General features: G+C 41.0%; 1 protein-coding gene across 1 annotated transcript; it reads right to left on the bottom strand.

The window, feature by feature from the left end:
- Nucleotides 1-475: 475 nt before the first annotated feature.
- atf6b (activating transcription factor 6 beta) lies at nt 476-27,396 on the bottom strand. Its single transcript, XM_061741431.1, has 17 exons — nt 27,135-27,396; nt 20,386-20,465; nt 17,831-17,912; nt 16,904-16,963; nt 16,732-16,814; nt 16,402-16,612; nt 13,642-13,806; nt 12,373-12,542; nt 12,103-12,282; nt 10,878-10,960; nt 9,058-9,276; nt 7,488-7,595; nt 4,308-4,398; nt 4,004-4,074; nt 3,672-3,771; nt 3,478-3,562; nt 476-2,340 (listed from the first exon to the last, which is right to left on the bottom strand). The coding sequence occupies exons 1-17, from the start codon at nt 27,205-27,207 to the stop codon at nt 2,039-2,041; spliced, it is 2,163 nt and encodes a 720-aa protein (XP_061597415.1). The 5' UTR covers nt 27,208-27,396; the 3' UTR covers nt 476-2,038.
- Between the last annotated feature and the right edge of the window lie 128 nt (nt 27,397-27,524).

Here is a 27,524-nt window from a genome sequence, read left to right as displayed (position 1 = left end):
TTCCTTCCTTCCTGAACACAGGACACTCAGGACAGTTATCAGATATGGGCTAAGCTGTGACATTTATAAAGGCTATTCAGTAATGAGCTAATGTTAAAGAAACAGGTAGTTTCTATATTATCGAGTTTGCTCTTACAAAGACGCTGCAGGTTATATTGGCATAAAAACAGGGAGCCATGGCGCCGGGTGGATTTTGAAAGACTAAGAATTTAATATTTTAGATGCAAATGCAGCCATAATAAAGAAGAAAATAGTTTCTGATTAAAGAGAGTAAGAAACCCTCAGACTACAGGGGAGGTGTCATCTGACATTTCCACAAAAACGATCTTAATTGATGACTCAGATGTGCCACAGCAGAGGATGATTGTCTGGTATTTCATTCGATCTTTCCAGACTCCGCAGAGATCACAAACGGAGTCGGAGCAGCTAATTACAGACGGCGTGACCACGTACAATAACACGACAGACAACTGTAGAATTTCTCTCATGTTTTTACTTTTTGTTGTGAAAAGAAATATATAAAAAATTAAAAAAGGTGACATGTACAAACCAAATATCTACACTCATATTTACAACTATTAAATAATAATAATAATAATAAAAAAAACACATGAATAAATGTTACAGCTGACACGTGTAGCAGGATCTGAGTGGTATTATGTGCTGCAAAACTGATTAAATTATTAAACACATTTCTGTTCTACCACAAAAACCTATAAACAGGATTTAACATGAAAACAAAAAAGACTTGTCATTTTACAAAACCAAAACTATTTGATCAGAATTCACAAGGATGTTACTTTTTTTTTTTTTTTTTTACATCTTGCCATCAAAGATAAATTGACTAAACTGATGTGTCGTATTTACTCCACAACTATGTCCTGGTCAGCAGGTGTTATGAGAGAGAGAAAAAAAAGTTTATATGTTAAAAACGAACATTAGATGAACTATGTTTAGATTTTCTGCACTCGTGTGACTCCCACATATTTATTTTATTTTACCAATTCAGCAGATTTAAATCAGTATTTCTCTTTTTTATTATTCCACAAGCCTATAAAATCCCCCATCATGCATCTCCTGGCAGGGCTGATATCAAACGTGACATTTCTTCATCTGAAAAAGATGTTGGATGCCTTCATCTCGTTTTTGTAGTTCTGTTTGAGATAATTTGACAGAAACAAAAGTTGCTCAACAGCTCATGTCCTTTTGTCATTAAGTTATATTGCTTCTAGTTTTATGAAGTTTTCAAACTACATAAACATGTGCATTGTATCCGTTTGGACTCATTTCAGACCTCTAAGACCTGAAGTACGGCCGAGGTTTTGCTACTTTGTGACTGGTCCATAAAAAGCAGGCCCCGCTCAAACAAACCCCACCGTCCCCGACAGACATCGTACATTAATCAATAGACAATGAGATAAAGAATTTCTATTTACACTTTCTTCTTCAGTGCCTGCGGTGTGCTTCTGCGGATTAAGACAGAGCCACATAAATACAAACTATACAAACTGTACTGGGAGGCCACGGCCTGTGTTTGTGATGAACAGCCTCCGATAGAGCGCCGAACAGTATGAAGACGATACTTTTTTGTTTTGGTCTGGGACTTTTCAGCCGCGAAAAACCTCCTGACGCGACGGTTTAAGAGGTCAGGACTGGTTTAAGGTCGCGCCGTGCTTCTGTATTATATGAAACTAAACATTTTGAAGTGCATGTTTGCTGTCCTGTCTGCATTTGACCCACTTTTCAAAAAAAACATTTGTATATATTAGGATGTTATAGTTTAGTTTAAACAACGGCATCAGTACCTGCACAAGGTAATAAAGTTTCGAGAGGCTGCCGGAGGTCGAATTCTGACCTCGGGAAGTCGACTTCTGCTCACGGAGGAGGCGTGTATTCAACTTTTACTGTTTGAAGATGCAAGTACTTTTCAAGGCATTTCCTCCGATTCTCTGTCCGACTCATCAACCTTTAACTCATTTTTTTTTTTTTTTTTAACCTCTTCACCTTATCTTCCTGTCGTCACCATGGCAACGTTTCTTCAATCTCCTTCTGACTGGCTGATCAAATATTCAGGTGTCCTTCTGCGGGCGGGTAAAGGCTGCCTGGGTGAGGCTGATGAGGAGGAGGGGGGCGGCTGGTGGTGGTGGTTGCGCCCCCGCAGGGAGGTGTTGTTGCCGTGGTGATGGTGGGCGCCGTGATGGGAGGAGGGGGGAGGCGGCGGCGGATCACGGAGAGACGGAGGGACGGCCGACGACTTGATGGGGACGATTCGAGTGTCCATGACCTCGCAGTCGACCTGCATCATCATCTCGTAGCCCTGAGACGAGTTATACAGACTCTCTGGGAGAAGAGCGTCGGCATGGAGACAGACAAGGAAATCAGATACCACTTCCTCATTAGAATCACTTCAAAATAAATGCAAACATTCTCTTAGGGCTGCAGCTATCGAATATTTTAGTAATAGAGTTCTACTGAAAATTCCATGGTTTAAATCGAGTAATTGGATAAAACATATTTTTGTTTAGTTAAAGAGCAATTATAAATATACATAAGATGTTAGATGTTAATTGTCATTACTAAGACTAAATTATATAATACAGTATTTGTGCATTTAAAAACCCTGAACTTACACCAGTCGACCAAATTCACTGCCTTCACTCAAAAAACTAAGGATCTTACTAAGAAATGTTCTTATTTCTAACCTAAAAATGCCATTACACCTGATAACACACATCACTTAAAAGGTTAGGTGTTTTTCCCACGTGTTTCAATTGAACTTTCATTTGTGTCAAATTTTAAGTTCTAGTTAAGTTTTAAGTTAAAGTCTTTATAAGATTTTGAGTTTTGGCAGTGTTCAAAATAAAATTATGAGACCTGCTGTATTGGAGCACACTAGGCACCAGTGCTGCTTGTTTTATCCATGAATGACTACAGAGCTAAAATTGAAAACTACCCAGTTAGCTTTATTACGTTTTTATTTTTCTGACATTTTCTGCCTTTTCTTTTAGTTAAAACTGTAGCGGGAACAGATGTTTAGAGGAACCTATGTATGTACCGGGTTAGAGGGGGAACATATAGGAGAACGGACCAGAAGAATATAGCGTGGATTGAACATAAAAGTTAAGCACTGAGCTACATGTGTCTCACATCTGGGCCATTGCAGACTGCCTGAGCACATAGATATATAATATATATATCTATGCCTGAGCATGGCATGTTACTAAAACCAAACATATCCGCCGCCTCTTCTTCCTTTACGTGCGTGGCGTCAGCACCCTGTACCGTTAACGCGCTGTGTCGCATTAAATGTAGTCCGGGCGAAATACCCTGCTTTGAGCTGGCAAAATTAAACGATTCCTCGAGGCAGAGAAGATTCCTCGATCATTTTTTGTAATCAAATTATTCGAGGAATTGTTTCAGCCCTACATTCTCTGATCTTTAAGGTGGTGTTGAGGGTTGAGTTCCCTACAGACTGACCGTTCACGGACATGGCAGGCATCACCAGAGACATTTTGGGTCGGCTGGTTTTGTTGTGGCTGATGGCAGGAAGCAACAGGTGGTCCTAGACGACAAACAAGACAGACAGGAGGCTTAGATAAGAAACTGTTTAAAGCAACATGTGCAAACCAGCCTGCCTGAGCTGTTGGTGAAGTATGTGTGTGCCCTCGTACCCTCCTGAAAGAGACCACGTAGAACGTGTCCTCCCTGCGGTCGATGGCATCCAGGAAGTCGCTGTACGAGACCTCCGGACCGGGAAGAACCTGCAGCTGACTGCAGTGCAAATTAAACCAGAATCATGCTTTCAGGAAGGAGTTTGAGTGTTTTGGAGCAACGTTACGTTAACGTGACTATTGTCAAAGGATTAGCAAACAGGAGAGGTCCAACAGTCAAATGCAACAATATAAATGTTGATACGAAGTTTAAAATATCACATTCCTGGTGATATTTTTCAGTAAATCATATGTGAGGTTACACGTGGGAGCTCGTGAGTGATCCGTCGTACCTCTCTATGGAGTGGTGAGTCTGGATGGGCAGATATCTGGAGAAGTTCGTCTTCCTCAGGTGAGCTTTGTGCTTCAAAACGGCAACAAGACAATTACAAATATGTCAAATCAGCATTTATTCTATTTAGTTCATTCTGTTCCTTCGCTAGATCAGCTGAAAAAAAATATTCAAGTCAAATATCTAACAGAAATGTACCTTTTTTTAAATTAAATTATTATTTATATATTTACTTTTAAATAAATGTATTAAAAAAAATAAAAAAATTAAAAAAAAATAAAAACCAGATGAAGGAGCCTTCTCACCTGAGCAATCTTCGCTTTCTTCGCTTTCCCTCCAGACTTCTTCCGGTTGTTCTGATGTCGATGGACCCATCCCCGCAGCTCGTCCGCAAGCCTGGACAACACACACATTTCATTCTGGTGGCAGTGGAGCAGCTTGGAAGCAATTTAAGTGGCATTTAATGGACGTTCTACATCTTTTATGGGGATTCTGTCTAAACAAGACCTGGAAAAACTTATTCATGCATTCATTTTCAGTAGGTTGGATTATTGCAATGGCATCTTTACAGGCCTTAACAAGAAATCAATCAGGCAGCTGCAGCTGATCCAGAACTCTGCTGCCAGAGTCCTTACAAACAGCAGGAAACTGGACCACATTACACCGGTCATGAAATCACTACACTGGCTTCCAGTGAGTCAAAGGATAGAGTTTAAAATCTTACTGCTGGTCTACAAAGACCTGAATGGTCTTGGACCAAAATACATGCTGGATCTGTTAGTTTATGAAGCTCCCAGACCCCTGAGGTTCATCTGGATCTGGTTTGTTGTTTCCCAAGAACCAGAACCAAGCAAGGTGAGGCAGCGTTCAGTTATTCTGCTCCTCACCGGTGGAACAAACTTCCTGTAGACCTGAGGTCTGCTCCAACTGTAGATCCTTTAAATCAGGCCTAAAAACATTACTGTTTACTCAAGCGTACTCTTAAATTAAACTTACCTGCTGCACTCTACTGCCCTTTTTTTTATTTTTAATAGCTTGTGCTTTTTATTATTTTACTTCTTTTCTCATAATTTCATTTACTGTACAATTATGTCTTGCTGCTTCTAATGTCGATGTAAAGCACGTTGAATCACCTTGTGTTGAATTGTGCTATACAAATAAACTTGCCTTGCCTACATCTTTTCTGCAGTATCTTTTTAATCTTTTATACCAGTTTCCAGTGAATACTTAGCGTCCCACCAACGAGACATCAGCCACTTTGTGTTGCTGTGAGATAATCGTGGCAGAAAAGCCAGTAATGTAGAGAGTAGTACAGAAACTCCAGTGTGTCTGAGAAACAGCTGCTGGTTTGTAGTTGTAGAGAGGATGGAAAAAACCTTCATGTTGTCACGGCAACAAAACGCATCCTGTCAAACTAGAGCTGGGAGGCTTAAAGTGCCTTCAGCCTCCGTCCTGCCTCCCACACCTGGCAGGGAGGGAACCCCCCCGAGGGAAACCCCCCCCCGACCAGATCCTCCCTCTCCCCGGCCGTCGCTCCAGCGGGGAGTCTCCTGGCGGCGCCGCATATTTGGCCCGTCTTTCACAAATCTTTCAAAAGATTTATCGTCATGACTACCACATCAAACATTTGGGGAAACATCTTTAAACTGATAAGAGACAGCAAGGAGTATGTGCTTTTGTTTTATTTTATTTCCATGGAAATGTGGTTCTAAATGAGGATTCCCGTGATACAAAACGCACAAATGATACTAGTATAATCTGCTAAACTAGATGTCTGTGCTTCGGCACGAGGACGGGTAAAATCATTAAGTCTTTATCGACTCTCCTACTTTTAGCCAAACTGCAAGGAACTGTGGGAAATGAAAAAGAAAAATGTCGACATAAGAAAGATGAGAAGGCCCATATTCTCAAAGTTGGAGTCGACTGGATTTGGTGGGTTTTTTTTCCCCCGTTTCCTGCTATGATTCTTTTAACTGGTGTCACACTGGTTAAGTTTATTCTCAACAGAGAGCTCAGTTACAAATTAAACAAAGTAATCCTGACAAACAGCTTACAGGAGGATGTAACAGAGGAGCTCGCTACCAAGACACATGCATGAGTCCAAACATCTGCATCACTCTGCATGTCCCAAACGCTAACGTTTGGACAGAAAACTACCTTTCCTTCAGTTTCCTTCATTTCATTTTCTCTTTCTACTCCAAACAGCCTCATGCATCTCCATCTTATGTGGCTTTTAAGTTACAAACTTGTATCTTTGTTGCATGCTATCCCTTAGAAGTGAACTAAAGTGTTGATCAACCAGGAACGGTTAAAGCCGGTTGTTCTGTGTAAATGTCACGCTCTCCTACACCAGCCACCTGTTTACCCATCAAACAGTGCTGTTTCGGTTTCACGGTTCTCTTTCACGGTTCAACTGTGAAGCGTCCTTGTTTGCAGCTTGTAGCGAAGACGTTTCATCCAGACTGGAGTTGTGTTTCACATCGTGCGAGTGTCGGCGCTGCTTCACCATCTCAGTTATGCTGATCAACACAAACTCAAGCATTCGATGCTAGTGCTGGGCGATATATCGAGATTTTGATATATAACAATATATTTTCAAATGCGATATGGTATGAGACAATATCGTTTATATCGATTTAAAAAATAAATAAATAATGATTTTGATATAGCTTATTTTGTGACAAATTGACTTGAATGTTTTATTTGAGATTTGCACAAATGTTTTGTTATTTGCACAACTGTCAACCTCAGTGGAAAAGTCTGCCTGTTACTGTCTACATTGTATTAATTGCACAGTGTATTTTAATTTAATTGTTATGCAGGAAAGGGATATTTGTTTTATTTTATTCAAGAAACATTTTTATTCTATATATGCAGGCAGTTTATTTTTATTTCATTTGTTTTATACATTTTGATATTGTGCAGACCTCTGTTAATAAATGTACCTGTGTGACATTTGGCACGAGGCTTTGTATCAAAACTGACTGTTTTTTTAAGGGTTTGCCTCAGAAAAAAATGAAGCTAACAGAGATGCTATGCTATAATGCTTTGGGGGAAACCCCAATTATGGCACAGAAAAAATATCGATATATATCGAGTATCGCCATTCAGCTAGAAAATATCGAGATATGACTTTTGGTCCATATCGCCCAGCCCTACTTAATGCAGAGCAAAGAAATGCAACTGAAAATGTCAAGCAGGACATTTGTAATCTGTATTATATCACCGGTGTTCCATGAAAGAAAGCATTAGCTTCGATGTAACGTTTCATGAATCGTGACGTGGAGGAGGATGGCTGTTTAACACCTACATCGTTTTAAAGGTTATTGATGCGCTTGTGATTATATAAGATTACATAAAATGATGTATGGAGGAGTTAGAGCAGGATGAGATGAAGCAGCATCAGATCCAGTTTGGAAACGAGCACAAACCTCATCCAGTAAAGTTAGAAGAAGAAAAAACAAAACCCCAAACGAACGACTGACCTGAGGGACTCGGAGCGGTTGAACTGCCGGCAGTCAGAAGAGGTGAAGTAGCGGTCGATGTCTTGCAGGACCAGATCCTTCATGTCACTGAACATGTCGCTCAGGTTTCTGTACAAAAAAAAACAAACAAAACATTTCAAGTTTAACTTCTTTCAGAGCAGCAGAGAAGAGGTTTGTTCCTTGTGTGAGAAGGGAGGCGATGAGCTGAAAACCAGCTGTTCAAAGTGTTGAAAAACAGGCATATTTGCCTTGTAGGTGATAAACATCGAGTCGGTTTAACGACCTCGAACCTTCAAGACGGATAACAAACCAGTTCCACCACCTTCTTCCATCATGACTTTATCCTCAGGGTTTAAACCACCGCTCAAGTGCTTCGTCTGTGGCTACAAGTCATAAAAGAGCTGACGGGGTCGCTCAACTCACGTTTCATGATTTGACCTTTCAGCGAGTCCCAACTAGAAAATCAGTGCCGTTGACAGTTTTTTAACGGCGACTGCCTGCGTGAAAACTGTGTTCCACAATGTTTTAGGCACAAAGCGACCACCTCTCATCGAGGAGCGTCCAAACAGGACTCGTGGATTTGATTCATCATAGAAGAACATCTAGACATCCTTGTTGATCTTCTGGACCTTAAGTTGTTGGACATTTAGCTCTGTTTTGATTGAATTTAGCAAATCGAGTGAAATCAACTCTGGGGATATGTGTATTATGTTTAACTAGGATTTTTTTTAATTTTCTTTTATTTATTTATGCATTTTTTTTGTTTCATCATTACATTACAACTTTTGGTTATTTTTTTGTTTATCCCCAAAAAAGGAATATTTTGTTAGACACCAGAATAACTACTGCCATGTTTTTGCCTTTAAATATGTTTAAAGGTATGAAAACATTAAAGTGTTCAGTTATAATTGCATAAATTGTCTATATTTCATTACTTTATATACTGTCTTGGGGTTATATTTGCAAAAAATGTTAAAAACCAAATTCTCAAAAATTAAAAACCAAAATAGACCGAACATGGAACAAAAATAAAAGCGGAATGTAGGAAAAAATAAAACCGATTTCATACGACTTTGTTTGCTGCCCTGGATCTGTTTGATAATTCCTGCCCCACGATGGTTCTGAAAGCAGTTCCATCAGCATTCTGGGAGCTGATTGGTCCTTACAGCATCATTAGCTGCCAATACTTGCTGTTGAATCTCAATATAATACTAGTATTAATATGTTGCAGAACTACAGTCATATAATTCATGCAACAGCTCAAAAAACAGTTATTTAATAACTCTAACCCAAATTAATATCGGAATCTAATAAAATCTTGATAATCGATTCTGAATCTTAAGAATCGGAATCAAATCGATTCTTGACATTTGAATCGATCCCCAGCCCTAGTAGCGACTCTGCACTTCACAAATGTGACCAGCAGTCAGTCCCGCCGTTGTGTTTGTTGAACACAAATAACTTCTTCCTGAGACGCTTCAGTTTCTTATTGTCCCGAGTTCCGTGTTTGAGTTTGCGGGACTTACCAACTGGTAGAGTTAAACACGGAAGTGATAAAGCGTGGTCTCACCTGAACTGATAGGACTCTACAGGGTCCCTCTCCACCTCTCCTCTCTTCCACCGCTCCTCTCCGTCGTCCTCCGCCTCCGTCTTGTCCTCCACTGCGCTGGGAGCAGCCTGTTGCTGCTGCTGCCGCCGCTGCTGCCGCTGCTCGATCTCCAGCAGCCGCCGGCCCGTGTACGACACCACGTCCTCCTGCAGCCCCGTAGATAGCTTCTTGTCCGTGATGCTGCACAGAATCACATTCGTCAGTTCTTGCAATCACAATGTGAAATCAGATTTCATGAGAGACTGAAGACGTGTCCCTAAACCTTCACAGGAAAGGTCTTTATGCTCCTGTCCCTAAACCTAATCTGAGTTCTGACATCATACAGGAATTCTGGGTGACCAAACCCAAACTTTTAATTAATTTAATAAGAATAAAAAACACACAACTGCTTATTACACAAATGTAAACAGACACGTGTTAACATCCTAAATAATCCTGAGCTGTTGTTACTGTCCCCAAAACTTTGGATAAAACTAACTGAAATGCTTGCGAACAGCCAGTCAAAACAAACGTTTCTATGTTTTTGCCAGCTCTCGCCGGCCGCATGAAGTTATGAGTTATGATGGATCAACGTCAAGTACTGGATCAGAAATGCATTTGATTCAAAATGTCAATAAAAGGATCGTCCATCAGATAGAAATTTAAAAAAATTAATGTGGAAACATTTTATAAAATAAGAGCAAGAGAAGTATTCATGAGGATAAAAAATTAAAAGTAACTTCTGACACCCGGATGATTTACCAGATTATGCTGACTCATGAAAAATGTGTCAAGTACGTTATGGGGAGGTTTTACACGAGGTGAGAGCACGATGAAGCTCGCCGCCATCAGTCACTGCACAGTGAGGTTGTTGAAATGTTTAGTGCATGCACAAACTTTGACACATCACAAACGTTACCTCAAGAGTCTACGGTAACGCAGACGTCCGTCTGAGCAACAGAGGATCCCGCAAGGCTGAGACGAGAGTACGTACTCAACATCAGCCTGTCATGAGAACGCCACGGCCCCTTTAACAGAGACGGCGTGGTGCTCCGCGGTAGGGCTGGGCGATATGGACCAAAAGTCATATCTTGATATTTTCTAGCTAAATGGCGATACTCGATATATATCTCGATATTTTTTCTGTGTCATAATTGGGGTTTCCCCCAAAGCATTATAGCATAGCATCTCTGTTAGCTTCATTTTTTTCTGAGGCAAACCCTTAAAAAAACCGTCAGTTTTAATACAAAGCCTCGTGCCAAATGTCACACAGGCACCTTTATTAACAGAGGTCTGCACAATATCAAAATGTATAAAACAAATGAAATAAAAATAAACTGTCTGCATATATAGAATAAAAATGCTTCTTGAATAAAATAAAACAAATATCCCTTAACAAAACATTTGTGCAAATCTCAAATAAAACATTCAAGTCAATTTGTCACAAAATAAGCTATATCAAAATCATTTTTTTTTTTTAAATCGATATAAACGATATTGTCTCGTACCATATCGCGTTTGAAAATATATCGATATATATTAAAATCTCGATATATCGCCCAGCAGCTCTACTCCGCGGACATGTAAAGATGTTGACTGGGAAGGTTTGAACAGCGTAGGCGACTCAGATAATAAATGTTCTATGAAAGTTACTAATATGTATGAAAACGCCATGTATACGCCCCAAAATTTAAAACAAAAACAACAAACACTTCATAGTTATGAGCAGACTAGTGTTTCGTGTTGGTGCAGCAGGCCTTCACTAGAATAAGCATAGATGTGAAGAAGAGCCAGGAAGATACCTGACGGGTCCGAAGCTGAAGGTCATGAACAGCAGGACGGCCATGACGCACACGGCTCTCTTGTTGCTGGTGGAGTCGTTGCGCTGAAACACAAACCAGAGAAATCTGGACTTCAGAAGACGTCATTAGGTTCTGCAGCTTCTCACAGGATCCGACAGGTTTTACAGGTTCAAGAGACTCCACTCCGGGTCCGGCAGGCAAACCGCCACTCAGTTTACGCAACATAACACTGTGTCCTAACTGCATGCGACGCGAGCGAGCGTCAGCGACAAAATCAATTCCATTGCTTTATTTTCTATTGGACTGTCCTAACCGCTGCACAGCGCGACGCGGCGCGCCGTTTTGAGCTGAACATTTGTCGGGCGCCCTGCTTCTATTTTCTTCCTGTCGTTCGCGTTGAAAGCGCTGTAGGAAACAGTCATGGATGAGGAATGGCTGATCCAGTTAGTTGAAATGAGAAGTTATCTATGATACCTGGCTACATTGTATGTAATTTCCGGTAAAGAAACATAATTATAAGAAATAAGAATAAGATAATGGGATAAGATAATAAGATAATATTTCTTTCTGCCACTTTATTGAGTTTTTTGTAGTGAAATGAGGAGGAATCATAGAGATAACTTCTCATTTCAACTAACTGGATCAGCCGTTCCTCATCCATGACTGTTTCCTACAGCGCTTTCAACCGCCTTTCAACGCGAGCGACAGGAAGAAAATAGAAGAACATTTAAATATCACAATATCAAGCTTGTTTTCTGTTTAGAAAGTACAAATGTAGGAAGATAACAAGTACTCACCCATCTTTTACTTATCTCTTTACTGTTTTAGGAGTTCTTTTAGGAGTTTCTTTCAGGAGCGCACGGGCGGGTAGTGCGGTGAGTACAGCCTGATTTACGGTTCTGCGTGAAATCGGCGGTGTAACCTACGCCGTAGGCTCTGCATTGGTGTAACGCGGAACCATAAATCAGCCTTCAAAGGCGAGTTTCAACTGTCAATCAAAATAACGTGGGGGCCAATAACACTTTCAGTGTGGACAAAGAGCATCCGATGTAACGCAGTGCAACGCGATAGTCGGATGCTCGCGTGCAGTTAGGACACGGTGTTAGTCTCCACAATCACGACTCATTAAGAACTCCAGGAAACAGCGGCGCTGAAGTCGGAGTGCTCAGCGCTAAAGCTGGTGACTATGAAGCGGGTTGATTCCTGCTCAGATTGGCAGCCTCACCTCCTTCCCGGCCAGTCTCTCCCTCAGTGCCTGGTTCTCCCTGCGAAGGCGTTCGTTCTCCTGCTGAGCTTCCCTCAACTGCGACTCCAGATTCTGGAGATATTCCTTCTTCTTCTTTCTCGACTGGCAGGCAGATTCCCGGTTCTTTATCATCCTCTGCTGCCGCTTCAATTGCTTCATCTGCACCGGCCGGGAGGTCAGTGGGGAAAAGAAGAAGTGAGAAACGGTAGAATCCGGAGAACATTAAAGTCGTGAATCCGGCCTACTCACGTCAATGTCACCGGAGTTGCTGCTGGGTAATGTTGCGGTTGCTGGGACGATGGGTTTGCTGCAGGTGGAGGCGGCGGGGCTGGAGCAGTGCTGAGGGATGCTGGGAGAGACGGGCTCCACTTTGACGATGGCCGGCGCTGAACCGAGGCAGACGGACTGAGAGAGGACGACTGGAGGACGAAAGACAACGAGATGAAGTGATGCTGCGAGAGAGGCACTTTCTACGGGCCCGGTGAATTCTAACTTGGGGATGGATGAGTTACGTGTACTGTTGCTTTTTAAATATTGTATCTATGACATGTCTTTGTTTTTACTGTCATTTTTTTGCCTTTACTACTACGCCTTGTGTTCCTTCTGACAGGGGGACTACCAATGGAAATTAGCCTTTTGGCTACAATTGGGTGCATTTACATTTTTTTTTTTTTTAATGTTCATTAATGTACATTGTCCCTCTATAACAAATAAAAATAAATGAAATGGAAAAATTAACTTTGCATCAAAGACACATTTAAGCTTCACGTCTGTACCAAAACAGCCAGTCTGGACAATTGTTTCCTCCTTACTTTTGTCCCACTTGAGTTATTGTATTTCATTCATCTGGAAACTCCTTTTAACACTTAGTTCTGACTGAGTTAGTTCGAAGTTCTGACTGAATTAGTTTGAAGATCTGAACTGGGTTGTTTTGTTTTACATGTGACAATCAATTTTTACAATCATGATGAAAAATTAAAAAAAAAAAAAAAAGAAATGAGCCAAAAAAAAGGTAATCGCATTAAATGATAAGAACATAATTTTTTCCCACTGTTTTAATTTTGAATATCCTGATAAATTAGTAAAACGAAACATAAATATGCACACTAACACTATAATATGACGAACAAAAGTGTAATTTAAAGTTTAGACCACCTAAATAAGCAGGAATCAGTATAACAATTGCAAAGCATTACAAATTAATTATAAAAGGGATATAACAAATAAACATTCCCAAGAAGTTTGGGGTGGGGGTGTATTGACTTTGCAGGTGTCTAGCAGCTTTTAACAGCACTAAACTTCCCTTTTCATCATTCTGCAGTTAGTGTAAGCAGAGTAAGTATGCTGTATAATATTTGCAGCAGGATCGACTTTAAAAAACAAAATTAACCTACTCTGCTGCATGATGGAGTCCTGAACTCAGATCTCTATGAAAAACTAACAGTCAGCACAACTCAGACGTGACATTATCTGTTTATTTACATGCAACATGAAACAAACGGAACAGTTTTCTCCTACCGGGTCTGGTCTGGTCCACGGAGGGGAGGCCCTGCAGGATGAGGGTCTTGGGTGTGGTGGGGTTCTGGGATACGGGGAGGGCGGTGACGCACACGGGCCGGGGCTGGATGGGAGGTTTGGTGCTCAGGATGGTGCTGGCCTTCAACGTCGCCGAGCCCGGCAGGACTGATGAGAGACGGGAACGTTTTAACAGGTTTCTGAGATCAGGTTCTGATAATCCAGCTCATAGATTCAGACAACTTGTGTCCTTTCAAAAGCTTTGCATTGATGAAACTCATAATTCCATACAGTCACATAATACTAATGCTAATAATAATAATAATAAATAATAACAACATCATCATCAATGACAAGTGGCCCAGAAACTGCATGAAGTGCTCACATGCATGCAAAGTTATTTTTTATTAATCAAATGACTCCTTCCCCTCATCATTTACATTGCAGGGGATGAAAAAAAAGATAATGGACTCTTGAGGACCGACCGTGTCGGTGCTGGGGTAACTTTGGCAAAGAGAACCGTATTAATACTCAGGTTACTTTGCAAGAAAAGAAAGGTGGGGAGATTAAAAAGCATCATCTGAATTTGAGCGGAGAACAGCAGGATCCCTGATTAATAACATTTTCCCTCTTTTGTCACAAGTTAATGTCCTTCATTAACGCCTCAGCTGTCAGGAATATCAAGTTATTCATTTTTAGACCACATAGAATTATAAAATAAACGTATTCCAGCCAACAGCAGCCGAGACATTTACATGAATAAACAGAACAAAGCTGAGGATGAATACTGACTTTTAGTTTAACATCTTTCATGTTTACATTAGAAAGACTGAACACGTTCAGGATTACTGAAAAAAGTGCACGTTTGTAAAACACAAAAGCAATATGAGCATCATTAAATATCACCTTTTCACCTCTTTCTAGGCTCCATAAAGTATTTCATAACACATTTCTCATCCACACACAAGCAGCCAGCTATCTTTGTAGCAATGACACATCATCTCTAGATTGCTGTGTGAGGTGAATGGATGAACTTCAACATAACTGCTAAGAGCGTCACCTAACAACATGACGAAGAGCGATCCAAGCACTAGCAGCAGCTGAAACATCCCTCATCCTGACTGCTACACAACGACGGCGGTCGAGAGAGCATCGTCTCCTGGAGCTGGAGGCGTTTACTCCTAGCACATGTCACTGGTGTCAACAGATTTCCAATAAACTTTTTGGAAAAGCACAAAAGCAATCATACTGAAATTGTGGCAAGGGGCCTGCGGGGGAACATGTGTCATCTTTTCATGAGCGTGACTTTCCTCGGGGGCACACATAGCAGGGCCAGAGATCGATCCAGCAATGCCGGAAAAACACGATCCAAGCACGAACGTTGTATATCACCGCCAAAGCCGTTGGCCACAACTACATATTTATGAAATCTACACAGTTTGCGGCACATTGTCTAAATGAGCTTCTTGCACAAAGACGCAGTGACAAGGCTGGAAATCGAACTGCAAACACCGCGGCTCGCCGTTGAGCAGACTGATTAAAACTAGTAGACAGAAACGATCTAACTCTCCATCTGCTTTAAGGTCCCGAGCCAGACAACCTTCAGCTCCACGAGAGTCCCCACCCTCCCACAGCCATCCCGCCATTGTTTCTGGGGGCTGGCGCAGGGTCTCTCTACACAGGTGAGGAGCTGGAATGCAGGCCGACTGGTAAACTGAGCTCTTCCTTCAGGCTGAGCGCAGAAAGCTCAGAGCAGATGAGCACGGTGACAAAAAGACATTGCAGAAAGCTTTGTATAAGACTTTGTGTAAAAAGGAGAATCCGCTTCCATTTTAGGCCTGTGTTGAAAAAAAAACGATTTCCCAATTCTAAATCGATTCTCATATTAATTCCTAAAAATGTGATTCATATGTCTAAAGAACGATTTTTTTAAAAATGTATTTATGTAATTTTTTTTTCATCATTACATTACAACTTTTGGTTATTTTTTTGTTTATCCCCAAAAAAGGAATGTTTTGTTGGACACGAGAATAACTGGTGCCATTTTTTTGCCTTTAAATATGTTTAAAGGTATGAAAACATTAAAGTGTTAGGTTATAATTGCATAAATTGTCTATATTTCATTACTTTATATACTGTCCTGGGGTTACATTTGCAAAAAATGCTAAAAACCAAATGCTCAAAAATTAAAAACCAAAATAGACCGAAAATGGAACAAATAAAAGCGGAATGTAGGAAAAAATAAAACCGATTTCATCCGTCTCTGTTTCCTCCCTGGATCTGTTTGGTAATTCTGACCCACATGATGTTTCTGAAAGCAGTTCCATCAGCATTCTGGGAGCTGATTGGTCCTTACAGCATCATTAGCTGACAATACTTGCTGTTGAAACTCAATATAATACTAGTAGTAATATTTTGCATAACTACACAGTCATATAATTTATGCAACAGCTCAAAAGACAGTTTTAATAACACTAACCCAAATCAATATCGGAATCGAATAAATCTTGATAATCGATTCTGAATCTTAAGAATCGGAATCGAACCGATTCTTGACATTTGAATCGATCCCCAGCCCTATTCCATTTGTTCATGTTTTTAAGAAAAAATCTAACTTGCAGAAAGAATTGTGCATATTTTCCTCGTGTTTACACAAGAGTAAACTTTACTTTGCGATTTGGTCGAACAAAAAGGGAAAAAAAAGGCCTAAGGAGGCTGGTGGGATTGCAAACTTGAACCAGGTGAGTGGTTAAGAAGACACACCTGCAGCCTGAGTCTGGAGTCCACCGACGACCGTGGGGACCGGTGTCGTCCGCGGCGTCTGTAGCTGCGTCTGTGTTGCCCCTGGAATCTGGTTCTGTGACTGGGTTAATGCCGTCGTTGCCACGGTTACCTCCATCGCTCCCAGAGGAGGCGACAGGACGTCTCCGTACATGTACGGAGGAGTCGGAGGGTTTTCGCCTTTAACTGTGATCTGAGCAGGAGAGACGACAGCGACGATCTTAACGTGACGGTTACTTCTCACTGCTGTGAAAAACTCTACAAATAGGAAATTTGTTGCTGAAAGGAAACATAAATAAAAGATGCTCCTACCTGTGGGACAGGCGATGACGACGCCGAACATTCGGACTCCAGAGACGAAGCAGGAGACGGCGGCTCTGCTTTTATATGAAACACTGGACACAAACAAACCAACCAATAAAAAACTGATTAAAGTGCAAAACATTCACGATGGAGACTTGAAAGACACTAAAAGTGGACTTACACATGTCCACAGGTAGAGGCTTGGTTATTCTCATTTCAGTTTTTATTGCAGGAGTGTCTCCTAGGAGAAATAAGGACAGGTTTGTCAAACCGAAAACCTCCATCAGGCTCCAACAGAGTTTGTGATGCGTTCAAGCTAAAACAACTGAAAATACTAAACTACAAGGCAGTATTACTTATGAAGGATCACGGTCCTTCTCACGGATCAACTCCTCTCATGAATAATTTCAACAACAGGTGGATGCGTACAACTGCAGAGGGGAGTCATGTTTTATTTCTTTAAATGGGCCAATTCTGCACAAATTAATAAACAAGAGGAGGCCTGCACCGAAACAATCTCAGGAAGAAAATATCTGCAACGTTACAACTGAATTACCGTAAGAAAGGTCACATTCCTCAGGCAGTTTTAAGTCATAAACTTCAAAAGGTCAGGAGGCAAATCAGAGCAAAATGATTTAGATTAAAAGAAATTGATGCAGTAATTTAATATTTGTCGAATATTTCTCTGTGCTCAGGTGCTTTTTTATGTTTTTGCTACATGCAAAAAAGGATTAGAAGCTATATTTACTTTATTCCTACAGCAGGAAGTTAATTCCTGTGGTTTTTTTAAAGATTCAAACCTTCAGTCGAAACCCGCAGACCACAAAGAGATAAGCTAGACAGTTTACTCGTCTTTGCTGCTGTATCTACAATCTACTACCATGTTCTTCCCGAGGACAGAATCAGTCAACTCACGACGTATGATAACACTTCTATCTAAGGGAATAAAACTTCCTCTGCCTTTCATTTCATTTCTGCTCAGAAACAAACTTGTGGCGGCAGTTTTTCAGCGTCGAGCGGGCGCCAAGTCTGCAGCGTCTCATGTTTCAGCCTCCTCTGAAGCGTGAAACTAAACCGCTGACCCGAGTGTTTGAAGGCTGGTCTGTACCTGTGAGGAGGTTCTCGTCCAGGTGTCGCCATGGTGACGTGCGGTTGTCAGGATCGAGGGTGAGCACGAGGTCATTGTCGAACTGTGGGAGGTTAGAGAAAAGAGAAAGTGGGGAGTTTTACTCTGGTAGAAGAAAACAACTGCAGGATTAGTAAGAGTGTGTGAGAGCATTAATGTGTGTATGTGTGTGTGTGTGCATTTTGCTGCTAACTTAATGAGAACAAACCTGAGAAACAGTTAAACATTTCAGAAACCAGGTCAACAACTAACATGTTTCTGGTCCACCAAAAGCCATATAGCCCAGATTTCACGAACACTGATCTTCTTTTGAAAACTTTTTGAATAAATAAATGAAAGTAAGACTCTTCTCTCGGGGTCAGCTGAGAGCAGAGTCCGAGCACCACCCTGTCCCGGATAAAGCACGTCGAGGGAACAGATGGACGCCTGGCTGTGTCAACAACCAGCAGAAACTTAGCGAGACAAAGCTGCACAACTGGCCAACGATTAACAACATTAAACTTTTCACTTTCTGTTTTCAGAGCTATCATTATTATCATCATCATCATCATCATTACTATTATTACAGTTATTTAAGCTATTATTATTACTATTATCATCATTATTATTACTATTATTTTGTGTAGACTAATGATACTTCATTTGTTCTTTTTGTATATTCTATTCTGTTAAAAGATGGGCAAGATAAGCTTTTTGCTTCAAGCCCAGACCTTTTCGGTCAAAATAATCACAATGTTGACCAGGGAATAACCTGTATTATCTTGTTTGTTGATTTTTATGGTTGTGATTGACCGAAATAAATATTAACTAACACTTAAAATTGACCAAATTGTGCAGCGAGAATCAGCTGACGTGTCATTTCAAGCTAGGGATGGGCGGAATGGACTAAAAAAATGTATCACGATTATTTCTGGCATTTATCCCGATAAAAAAAATACCAATTCAACTCCACCTTTTTAACTCTGAATCTATCTCGCTCTCACATGTTTGTCATCAACGGGAATCCATCCTTCCTTCCTTCCTTCCTTCCTTCCTTCCTTCCTTCCTTCCTTCCTTCCTTCCTTCCTTCCTTCCTTCCTTCCTTCCTTCCTTCCTTCCTTCCTTCCTTCCTTCCTTCCTTCCTTCCTTCCTTCCTTCCTTCCTTCCTTCCTTCCTTCCTTCCTTCCTTCCTTCCTTCCTTCCTTCCTTCCTTCCTTCCTTCCTTCCTTCCTTCCTTCCTTCCTTCCTTCCTTCCTTCCTTCCTTCCTTCCTTCCTTCCTTCCTTCCTTCCTTCCTTCCTTCCTTCCTTCCTTCCTTCCTTCCTTCCTTCCTTCCTTCCTTCCTTCCTTCCTTCCTTCCTTCCTTCCTTCCTTCCTTCCTTCCTTCCTTCCTTCCTTCCTTCCTTCCTTCCTTCCTTCCTTCCTTCCTTCCTTCCTTCCTTCCTTCCTTCCTTCCTTCCTTCCTTCCTTCCTTCCTTCCTTCCTTCCTTCCTTCCTTCCTTCCTTCCTTCCTTCCTTCCTTCCTTCCTTCCTTCCTTCCTTCCTTCCTTCCTTCCTTCCTTCCTTCCTTCCTTCCTTCCTTCCTTCCTTCCTTCCTTCCTTCCTTCCTTCCTTCCTTCCTTCCTTCCTTCCTTCCTTCCTTCCTTCCTTCCTTCCTTCCTTCCTTCCTTCCTTCCTTCCTTCCTTCCTTCCTTCCTTCCTTCCTTCCTTCCTTCCTTCCTTCCTTCCTTCCTTCCTTCCTTCCTTCCTTCCTTCCTTCCTTCCTTCCTTCCTTCCTTCCTTCCTTCCTTCCTTCCTTCCTTCCTTCCTTCCTTCCTTCCTTCCTTCCTTCCTTCCTTCCTTCCTTCCTTCCTTCCGCTTTACACAAAAACATCATCAACGGGAATTTATCGTTTTTACCACGTCATGACAAATTCTTATCGTGAGGAATTTTTTTGACGGTTTATCGTGAACGGTAAAATATCACCCATTCCTATTTCAAGCTCATCAGCTCTTTTCTGAGCTGCAGAAACAGGTCATTTAAAAAAAAAAAAAAAGGTAGAACTTTACTCTGCCTTTTCCTCTGAGAAGAAAAGGGCATCAGTTATGTATAGAAACGACACTGTTAATATTAACAGAGCTTAATAGCAAAAACAGACAGATATCCTCGCCGTCCTCAAGTCTACGTCCTTTCACCTTTCAACAAAAAAAATGCTAAACTACATTGAGAACATAAACAGGAGGTTGTGGCATCTGGCCGACGTGTAGCAATAACGACCCCCGTGCTGTTGCACTAGCAAGCAGGAAGGAACAAGATAACAACTGAAACGCTTCAGAACTTTTATCCTCAACGCAAGAACATCTTCAGTGACGAGAGCAGGAACGATAAAAACAGAGAGCGGTGGAAGCTCAACACTCCCAAATATTTCATACAGTGGACCTGAGTTGCTAAACAGCTGCAGTTTCTGGGCAAGTCTTCCAGCGGACTTGTGAAAAAGTGTGGGTGTCGTGTCGGCTGCACTCCCGTCCCAGCGCAGACGGCAGATCTGTGAGCGGAGACGGTTGCTTTTGTGTCCGTACCGATGCGTCGTATTTCAACCCCCGGCTGAAGTCTCCATCCTCCCCCTCTTCCATGCTCTCGCACTGGTACAGGCAGGCATCTGCAGGACGGACGGGATTTAAAACATGTGAGCTGGAGGCTGACAGAGAAACTGATGAGCAGATGGCAAAGACAGAAATACCTGATCTGAGAAGAGAGCAGAGGTCAGACTCCATCAGGCCCGGCATGGGCAACCATTTTCAAGCACAGTATACGAGTAATTGAATTAATTATATGATAACGGTGATGATTATATCGATAGCTAATGACAATCAATCTAATTTACATCAGAATGACCCGGGCTCTCCTCTCATAGCAATATTCAGACTCTCTGTTGACTCCTCACATATCAGCCCCATACAGTCAGAAGTATTGCCTTTCACATCTCTTTTAGCAAGACGTCGTATCCTACTTTCATGGAAATCCCCAAGTCTCCGTCTATTGCTCTTTGGCTTAGTGATGTTATGTTTTTTCTCAAATTGGAAAAGGTGAGATACTCAGTAAAAGGCAACTCAGCTAAATGTGTTCATAAATGGCAATCCTTCGTAGATTACTTTAACTCGTTGAAGACTCTACCCACCGACTGATCCCCCCCTTACCTTATTTTCTTTTCATTTCTTTTATTTATTTGTTCTTATTATTTTTATTTATGTTGCATTTTATGTTTTATTTATTATTTCCATTTAATGGGTTATCAGTGATGGGCATTTGCATTTACCACTGCATTTGTTTTTTGTATGCCACATTTGCTCATCCATTACTTTCCTCCATTGATCATTTGTTGCTCATCTGTTTAATAATTATTTAACTCAACAGAGACTCTGTTCCAGAAGACCACGAGCTTCAGAAATGGTGACGTGAACCTTGATGAGCTGGAAACGTGCACTGACACAGGCCAGGTAGATGAGACCAAGCTACTGGTCAATCTTATATGTCAAAGTGGTTGTTATTAGGCCCGAGCACTGACAGTGCCAAGGCCCTAATGTATCTGTAGGAATTTTCCTTGTTTTGTTGTTTTTTTCTTCTTCTGACGAAAGGAGGGCCTTTTTCCCCCCTAAACGTGCCCCAAAAGTCACCAAATTTTGCACCAAGCAGGCCTGGCGAAAAATTTGATATTTCATGGTTTGTATTAATGGTCGTGGCCTAACGGCTCAACAGCGCCCCTAGAAAACTTTGTGCCTCAAGCCCCACAATACGGTTTGACGTACATGCACGAAAATCGGTACACCCCTGTATCATGTCGCAACTTAAAGAAAAGTCTCTTGGCGCCATGGCCGAAACCGAACAGGAAGTCGGACATTTTGAATTAATTGTGTAATTTTGGCTCAATTTATGCCATTTCTTCAGCGCTTCTTCGCCCGAACCGTAACGTGCACCCAGGTGTGTTATACATCAAAATGTGCGTCTTGATCCTGCAACGATACGCATTACTTTTCTCAGTCAAAAGTGTTACCGTGGCGACGATAGACGCCAAAAAGCGTGCCCCCCCCCCTTCATCTGATTGGTCCATATTTGATAGTTCCTACTTTGTGCCATAACTTTTGAATGGTTTGATATAGAGAGTCGTGGGTGGTGTCATCCACTAAATGTCCAGGCCTGAAGAATCTACATGCAAGTCATACAAGCTTCCACTGCAGCCTGAACGTGCACAAGAGTGCGAGGGCCCGTTCATCGCTGCTTGCAGCTTTAATTATGGCTTTGTGATTGTTAAGGAAACAGAGAAGAAAAAGTTGCAATGTCAGCGTTCTCCCTTTGTAGCGGTCGCCACAGGGGATTAAAAAAAAATAATAATAATTAAAAAAAAAAAAAAAGACTACTGCTGGACCTGCGTGGTTTCTTTAGGGTGATAGAATAGGCTCCTAGCAAAGTCACAAATTTTTACTAAAAAGCCCCACCCTTATCAGCACCATGCTCAATTTGCATATCTGAAAATGCAAATCGGGCATGGTCGAGTTTCGAGAGGCGTCTTTCACATCTCAACGGCACAAAACGCAACAAGAAGACGTGGTCTTCCTATTTTTCTCCACTGATATTACAATTAAGGAAAAAACTACTTTACATACTCTGTTAAAAGCTTGAACTAAAAATTGCATCCAGTCACATGACAGACTTCATTCTTGAACTTGCACACAAAAAAAAAAGATTAATTAAAAATAAAAAAATCTGCTATTTGATAGGGCAGAAATCCAACTGACAGAGCTGGTTTTAAGGTTCACAGACACGAGGTCAATGGTACATTATATATAATAATTAACCTTGTATTTCATTTCAACTTTTTTTTTTTTTTTACTTTACTTCTTTTGGATTATTTTCAGCCATATGAAACATATACAAGTGCATTTTTTTTCAAAAAGGGGTAAAAAAGTGAATTCTGAAAACCATTTTCAAAAGAAACTGATGTTTTTTAAATAAAGTTTGAAATAAATGTTACTATTTGTAGACTAAAATCTGTAATGGTTAATTTTCCGATAATTTAACAGCATCACTTGAATAAACAGTTAAGACTGCTGTTTTATCATCTAAACATGCAGGTGACAAGCGCAAGCGCTTTAATACTTCCAGCCATCACCCTCAAAACAAATGTTGAGTCAATACATGACTTGCGTGGGACTGTGAAGGCAAATGTTGTTACTTGGTGGAACTTTATCCTTATTAACCGTTTTAATTTCCTCAGAACCTGACATGAACAGATGCTGTTCATCCGACTGCTCCATCTGTTGCTGTAAACTCAGATCGGGATGCAGCGCCTGATTTCATCTTCCGCTCAAAGACTGAGAAATCGTCTTTTTTCTGGATCTCCCCGACTCAACATTTATTTAGAGGACGTGGAGAATTGTTCCTGACAGAGCTGTTAAAACACAACACAGTGTGGAGAACGGTTATGTCGCCATGATCTGATCTTTTTTTTTTTTTCCCCCTTTACGACACGATTCTGGAAAACCACATTTATTAGCACAGAACTTCTAACATGCATGTACCCCATCTACCAGCAACAGGTTTGCTTGAAACCCAGAAATAGAAAGACTCCTGATGTGGATTTCAAAGTTTCTTAGAAACTTGATTACAGATAAAAGTGCAACTGAAAAATATTCCCCTAATTATAACAGTTACCAGTCGTGACATTTATATTGTTAGTGGAAAATGGGCACAGATTCAATAACAACTTGAAAAAATTACCCTATAAAGAAGAGGATTTATAAACTCCGGGTTCTTAGACAAGGTGCCAGAGTCATGTGAATCAAATGTTCAGATAACTAAATTTATCTAGATTAGGTAAAATATTAAATCAGGTGTGAGTTATTACAACTTCTGCCAGATCAAATATAATGTTATAAAACAAAAACACAAATCATGACCATAGTTGTGTTTGTTACTTCAAAACTGGTGATTGTGTGAACTCAAAGTTATGTTTATTTTCCAAGAAACCAGTATAATAGTCTGTTTTGAGCCTGCATTTCCTTCAGCGTGCCCTGGGTGTTTTGATGAGCTGTACTCTGGACTTTGAAGCTGAAACAAATGGGACATAGTAGAGTTTTCTGTTGGGTTCATGTGCCGTCAGACGGCAGTTATTACCTCACGCTTTACACCAGGTGACATTTCCTCAGCACACATGTATATTCTAACGTTTGTGCATCTTACACTTCATTACTGGTTGCTAAATAATGTTCATGAAGACTAATAGTCGTCATTAAACGTGTATAAGGGGGGGTTATAAAACAAATCTGTTTGAATGATCTCTGCAGTTTTGCCACCTATATATCCTGGTATAAAATTACTGCTAGTTAGCAGCAACGAGTTAATGAATGTCAAAGACACACTATGTGGTAAGAGCAGCAACAGCTCTGCACAGAACAATGTCCAGGTTTGCATTTGATTATTTATGACTCTTTCGTTTTGATCAAATCAATAATTTATTTTAACTCACGACCATGATCACATGGTATGGAGCACAGAACACAAACATTTGTAGCAAGGGTAGGCTGTACATGTTTAACTAAAATACTCAATTTGGCAAAAAAAAAAAATAAATGAATAAATAAAAATCATTTAAACAGAGGAAGGACATTCTTCAAAAAGGCACCTAATTCATAAATAACATTTAACTTATTAGATTGACGTAACAAAATCAATTTAAACATAGATGGTCGGTTTTTATAATACTTTGGTAAGTATTTTTTTCTGAGATTCATTATATTTACATTTTTACATTCAAACAAAATATGAAACTCATCTCCAATACAGTTGACGTTACAAAATCTCTGACTTCTATCCAGACCTTTATACCTTCCAGTGACTTTTGGTATTATACTGTTATTAATCGTTGAAGTGCAAGTAATTAAGTTTGCATGTGTGCTTGCAGAAGCTGCACATCAGAAAAGGTTTAAAGCTCAATAATGACAACAGCTATATGGCAATGCAGAAAAATACCTTTCAACCTGCAGTCACAATGAGTGCTTAACTTCACTAATCTCATTGTTTGACTGTCAAAGTGACCTGAAAACTTAAGAGGTGGATGTTAGAGAGTGTCAACAGAGATAAAGAAAGAGATAAAGGCCCTGTCCCAATACTCCCACTTCCCCTACTTTTCATCCCTACCCCTAAGTTTTGCGCGTTCCCGTGAGGGTAGTGGTTTCCCAATTCCTCTTCTCACCTAGGGGTAGTGGAGAAAACGAGTGTACCGTAGTGGCTATGAATCTAGCCCTACAGATCGAGTGTTTTCCGATGCTGACTAGCTGAACAACGGCCAGAAAAATTTCCCAGAATGCTTTTCGTCGTCATTTGCGGACTGAATAAAAAAAAAAAAAAAACATGGCAGACATTTCTTATTTTTTAGTGAATAAAATCTAAATTTTGAATTAGTTTCTGCATAAAAATGCATTTTGATTACATTTCGAGCGAGAAATATATATTTTACTTTCATAATATTCACTCAGTGAATGTATATAATCACTCATTTGCCCGTTGTTGCAAAGTCTTTTTCAAACCTCGCCAGAATAAAGGCTGATTTATGGTTCCGCGTTACACCAACGCAGAGCCTGCGGCGTAGGTTACGCGGTAACGCGCGCCGTACGCCGTAGGCTCTGCCTTGATTTAACGCGGACCCCATAAATCAGCTCCGGAGCCGGCAGGCAGAAATCCCCAAATTTTCTGAGCAAATTTCTTAACAGGCGTAGCTACAACTGTAAGATTTAATCTATTAAACCAACATTTATCTTCCTAAATGATTTATTTCAGCCAGAGGTAATTCTCCACAGAGCTGCAGGTTTCTCCCCGGGACGACGGCAGGTTGACCTGACGATCACGTCTGTACGTGAGCTGCTGCTTCGCCCCAGACCGGCGGCTCTTATCGCCGAAAACATCAGATCAAATTTCTTAACAGGCGTTAAGACGTAATAAAGTGGCATATTAACAGCGCTACAGCTGAAATTAAAACAGCTTTTGGCTCTCAGCTTCCTGATTTTTTTTAGGGGTAGTGGTAGTGAGGGAGGGCTAGTGGTAGAAAGTAGGGGGTGTATTGGGATTGGCCCAAACACTATAAAAAAGCCTGCAGTAGGTTACTCAAATCTGACCTACTCCTATTTTATGATGACCACAGCCTTTTCTTTCAAACCTGATCCAAACTACTGTCATTATATGGACTTCTATACCTCTATTCATCTATCCATCCATCTATCCATTTTCGTCCTCCTTTTCGACCTGTTGCCCTCTGGTAGGCGCTTCAGGTCCTTACGAACCCGTACAAAAAAGCTGTGAACTTTCTCAACCTATAAGCTACCTCATATTTTCTGTGCAATATTTTTCTACCTTCTATCCACAATGTCCCAATATTCTACTATCTATGTGCAATACTCCCATCCCTTCAAGGGCAATATTATTCTTCCATTCATTTATGTGCAATATCCCCCCACCCATCCATGTACATTTTTTTTATCCTCCCATTCACTCTTGTTTATAGTGTGTGTACATATATATACATTTATGCTTCCTTGCTTACATAGTCTTTGCATGTGTGCACTTTGACGGAGCTGCTGCATAATTCCACTGTACATGTACATTGATATTAAAGGCTTTCTATTCTATTATATTCTATTTATTAACACTAACCACTAGTGGAAGGTTTGCAGAGCCGTTTGAGGAAGCATTCAAAACTGCATGTTAATAAGGAAATCGAGGAATAGTAGTCACCCAGACTGGAAAATATTCACCACACCCAAACATAAGACAGAGTTAAACTAAAAACACGTCCTTAAGAAGGAATCTTGTGGAGAAGGACGAGGTTATATAAAATGTGCAATCACGTTTCCACCCACGGTGCCGCTGATAAACAGGCATGTCCGGGTGAGCAGCTCCAGGAAGCAGCTGCTCACGCTGCACCCGTGCAATGGCCATCTCACCCATAATCCCACACATAACGTGTCAAATAAACGATGTTTCTGGTCTGAACTACGAATAATCAGTAAGAAAAGTATCAGCTAAAGACGGCGTGACGCCCTTGGTATGCCTCGCCTCCCCAGTGGTAATCCACCGAAGGCTGATTTATGGTTCCGCGTTACACCAACGCAGAGCCCTACGGTGTAGGATGTGCGTCGGCGCGTACCCTACGCCGTAGGCTACGGCGTAACCTACGGCGCAGGGTTAACGCAGGACCATAAATCAGGCTAAACACGATCACATCCGCCTGAATTCACATCATTGGGTTCTGTTTTAACTGCAAACGAGCAAAACTCACCCCAGTCTTCGCTCGTCAGGAGGTTATCGGCGAAAAATCGGGTGTCCAAATCGGATAATAGATCCGTAGTCATCCCCACAGGCTGTGTTTGGAGACAGCTAAACAAACACTAATACGACACCGTCTGTAGCTTTATCATCACAGCACCCAGGTTTTCAGATATTGATATTATTTGCAAAAAAAATACCCTATTGGACTAATGTGGCTGCTCTTAAATTGAAAAGTATTATTCAGATAAAAGATATCGAACCTCCTTCTCGTATCTCACGGACGAGGAAACGCTTTTTCCGGAAGGTTGCCGCCCACTTTTAGGAGAGCAGCCAATCGCTGTCGAGATCGGGGTGACGGACAGCAGCAACAGCCAATGAGATGGCTCGAAAAGTGCACCGA

The sequence above is a fragment of the Cololabis saira genome, chromosome 15, assembly GCF_033807715.1.
Source record: "Cololabis saira isolate AMF1-May2022 chromosome 15, fColSai1.1, whole genome shotgun sequence".
Lineage (NCBI taxonomy): Eukaryota > Metazoa > Chordata > Actinopteri > Beloniformes > Belonidae > Cololabis > Cololabis saira.
The sequence above is the reverse complement of the archived record's forward strand: the minus strand, read 5'-3'. Positions and strand labels throughout refer to the sequence as shown.

Excerpts from the sequence above, each read along its gene's own strand:
- atf6b (XM_061741431.1), bottom strand. The coding sequence starts at position 27,207 with ATGACTACGGATCTATTATCCGATTTGGACACCCGATTTTTCGCCGAT. Across the intron at positions 20,466-27,134 it reads CCTGACGAGCGAAGACTGGG|ATGCCTGCCTGTACCAGTGC; the intron begins GTGAGTTTTGCT and ends TCCGTCCTGCAG. Across the intron at positions 3,563-3,671 it reads ACGTGGTCTCTTTCAGGAGG|GACCACCTGTTGCTTCCTGC; the intron begins GTACGAGGGCAC and ends TTTGTCGTCTAG.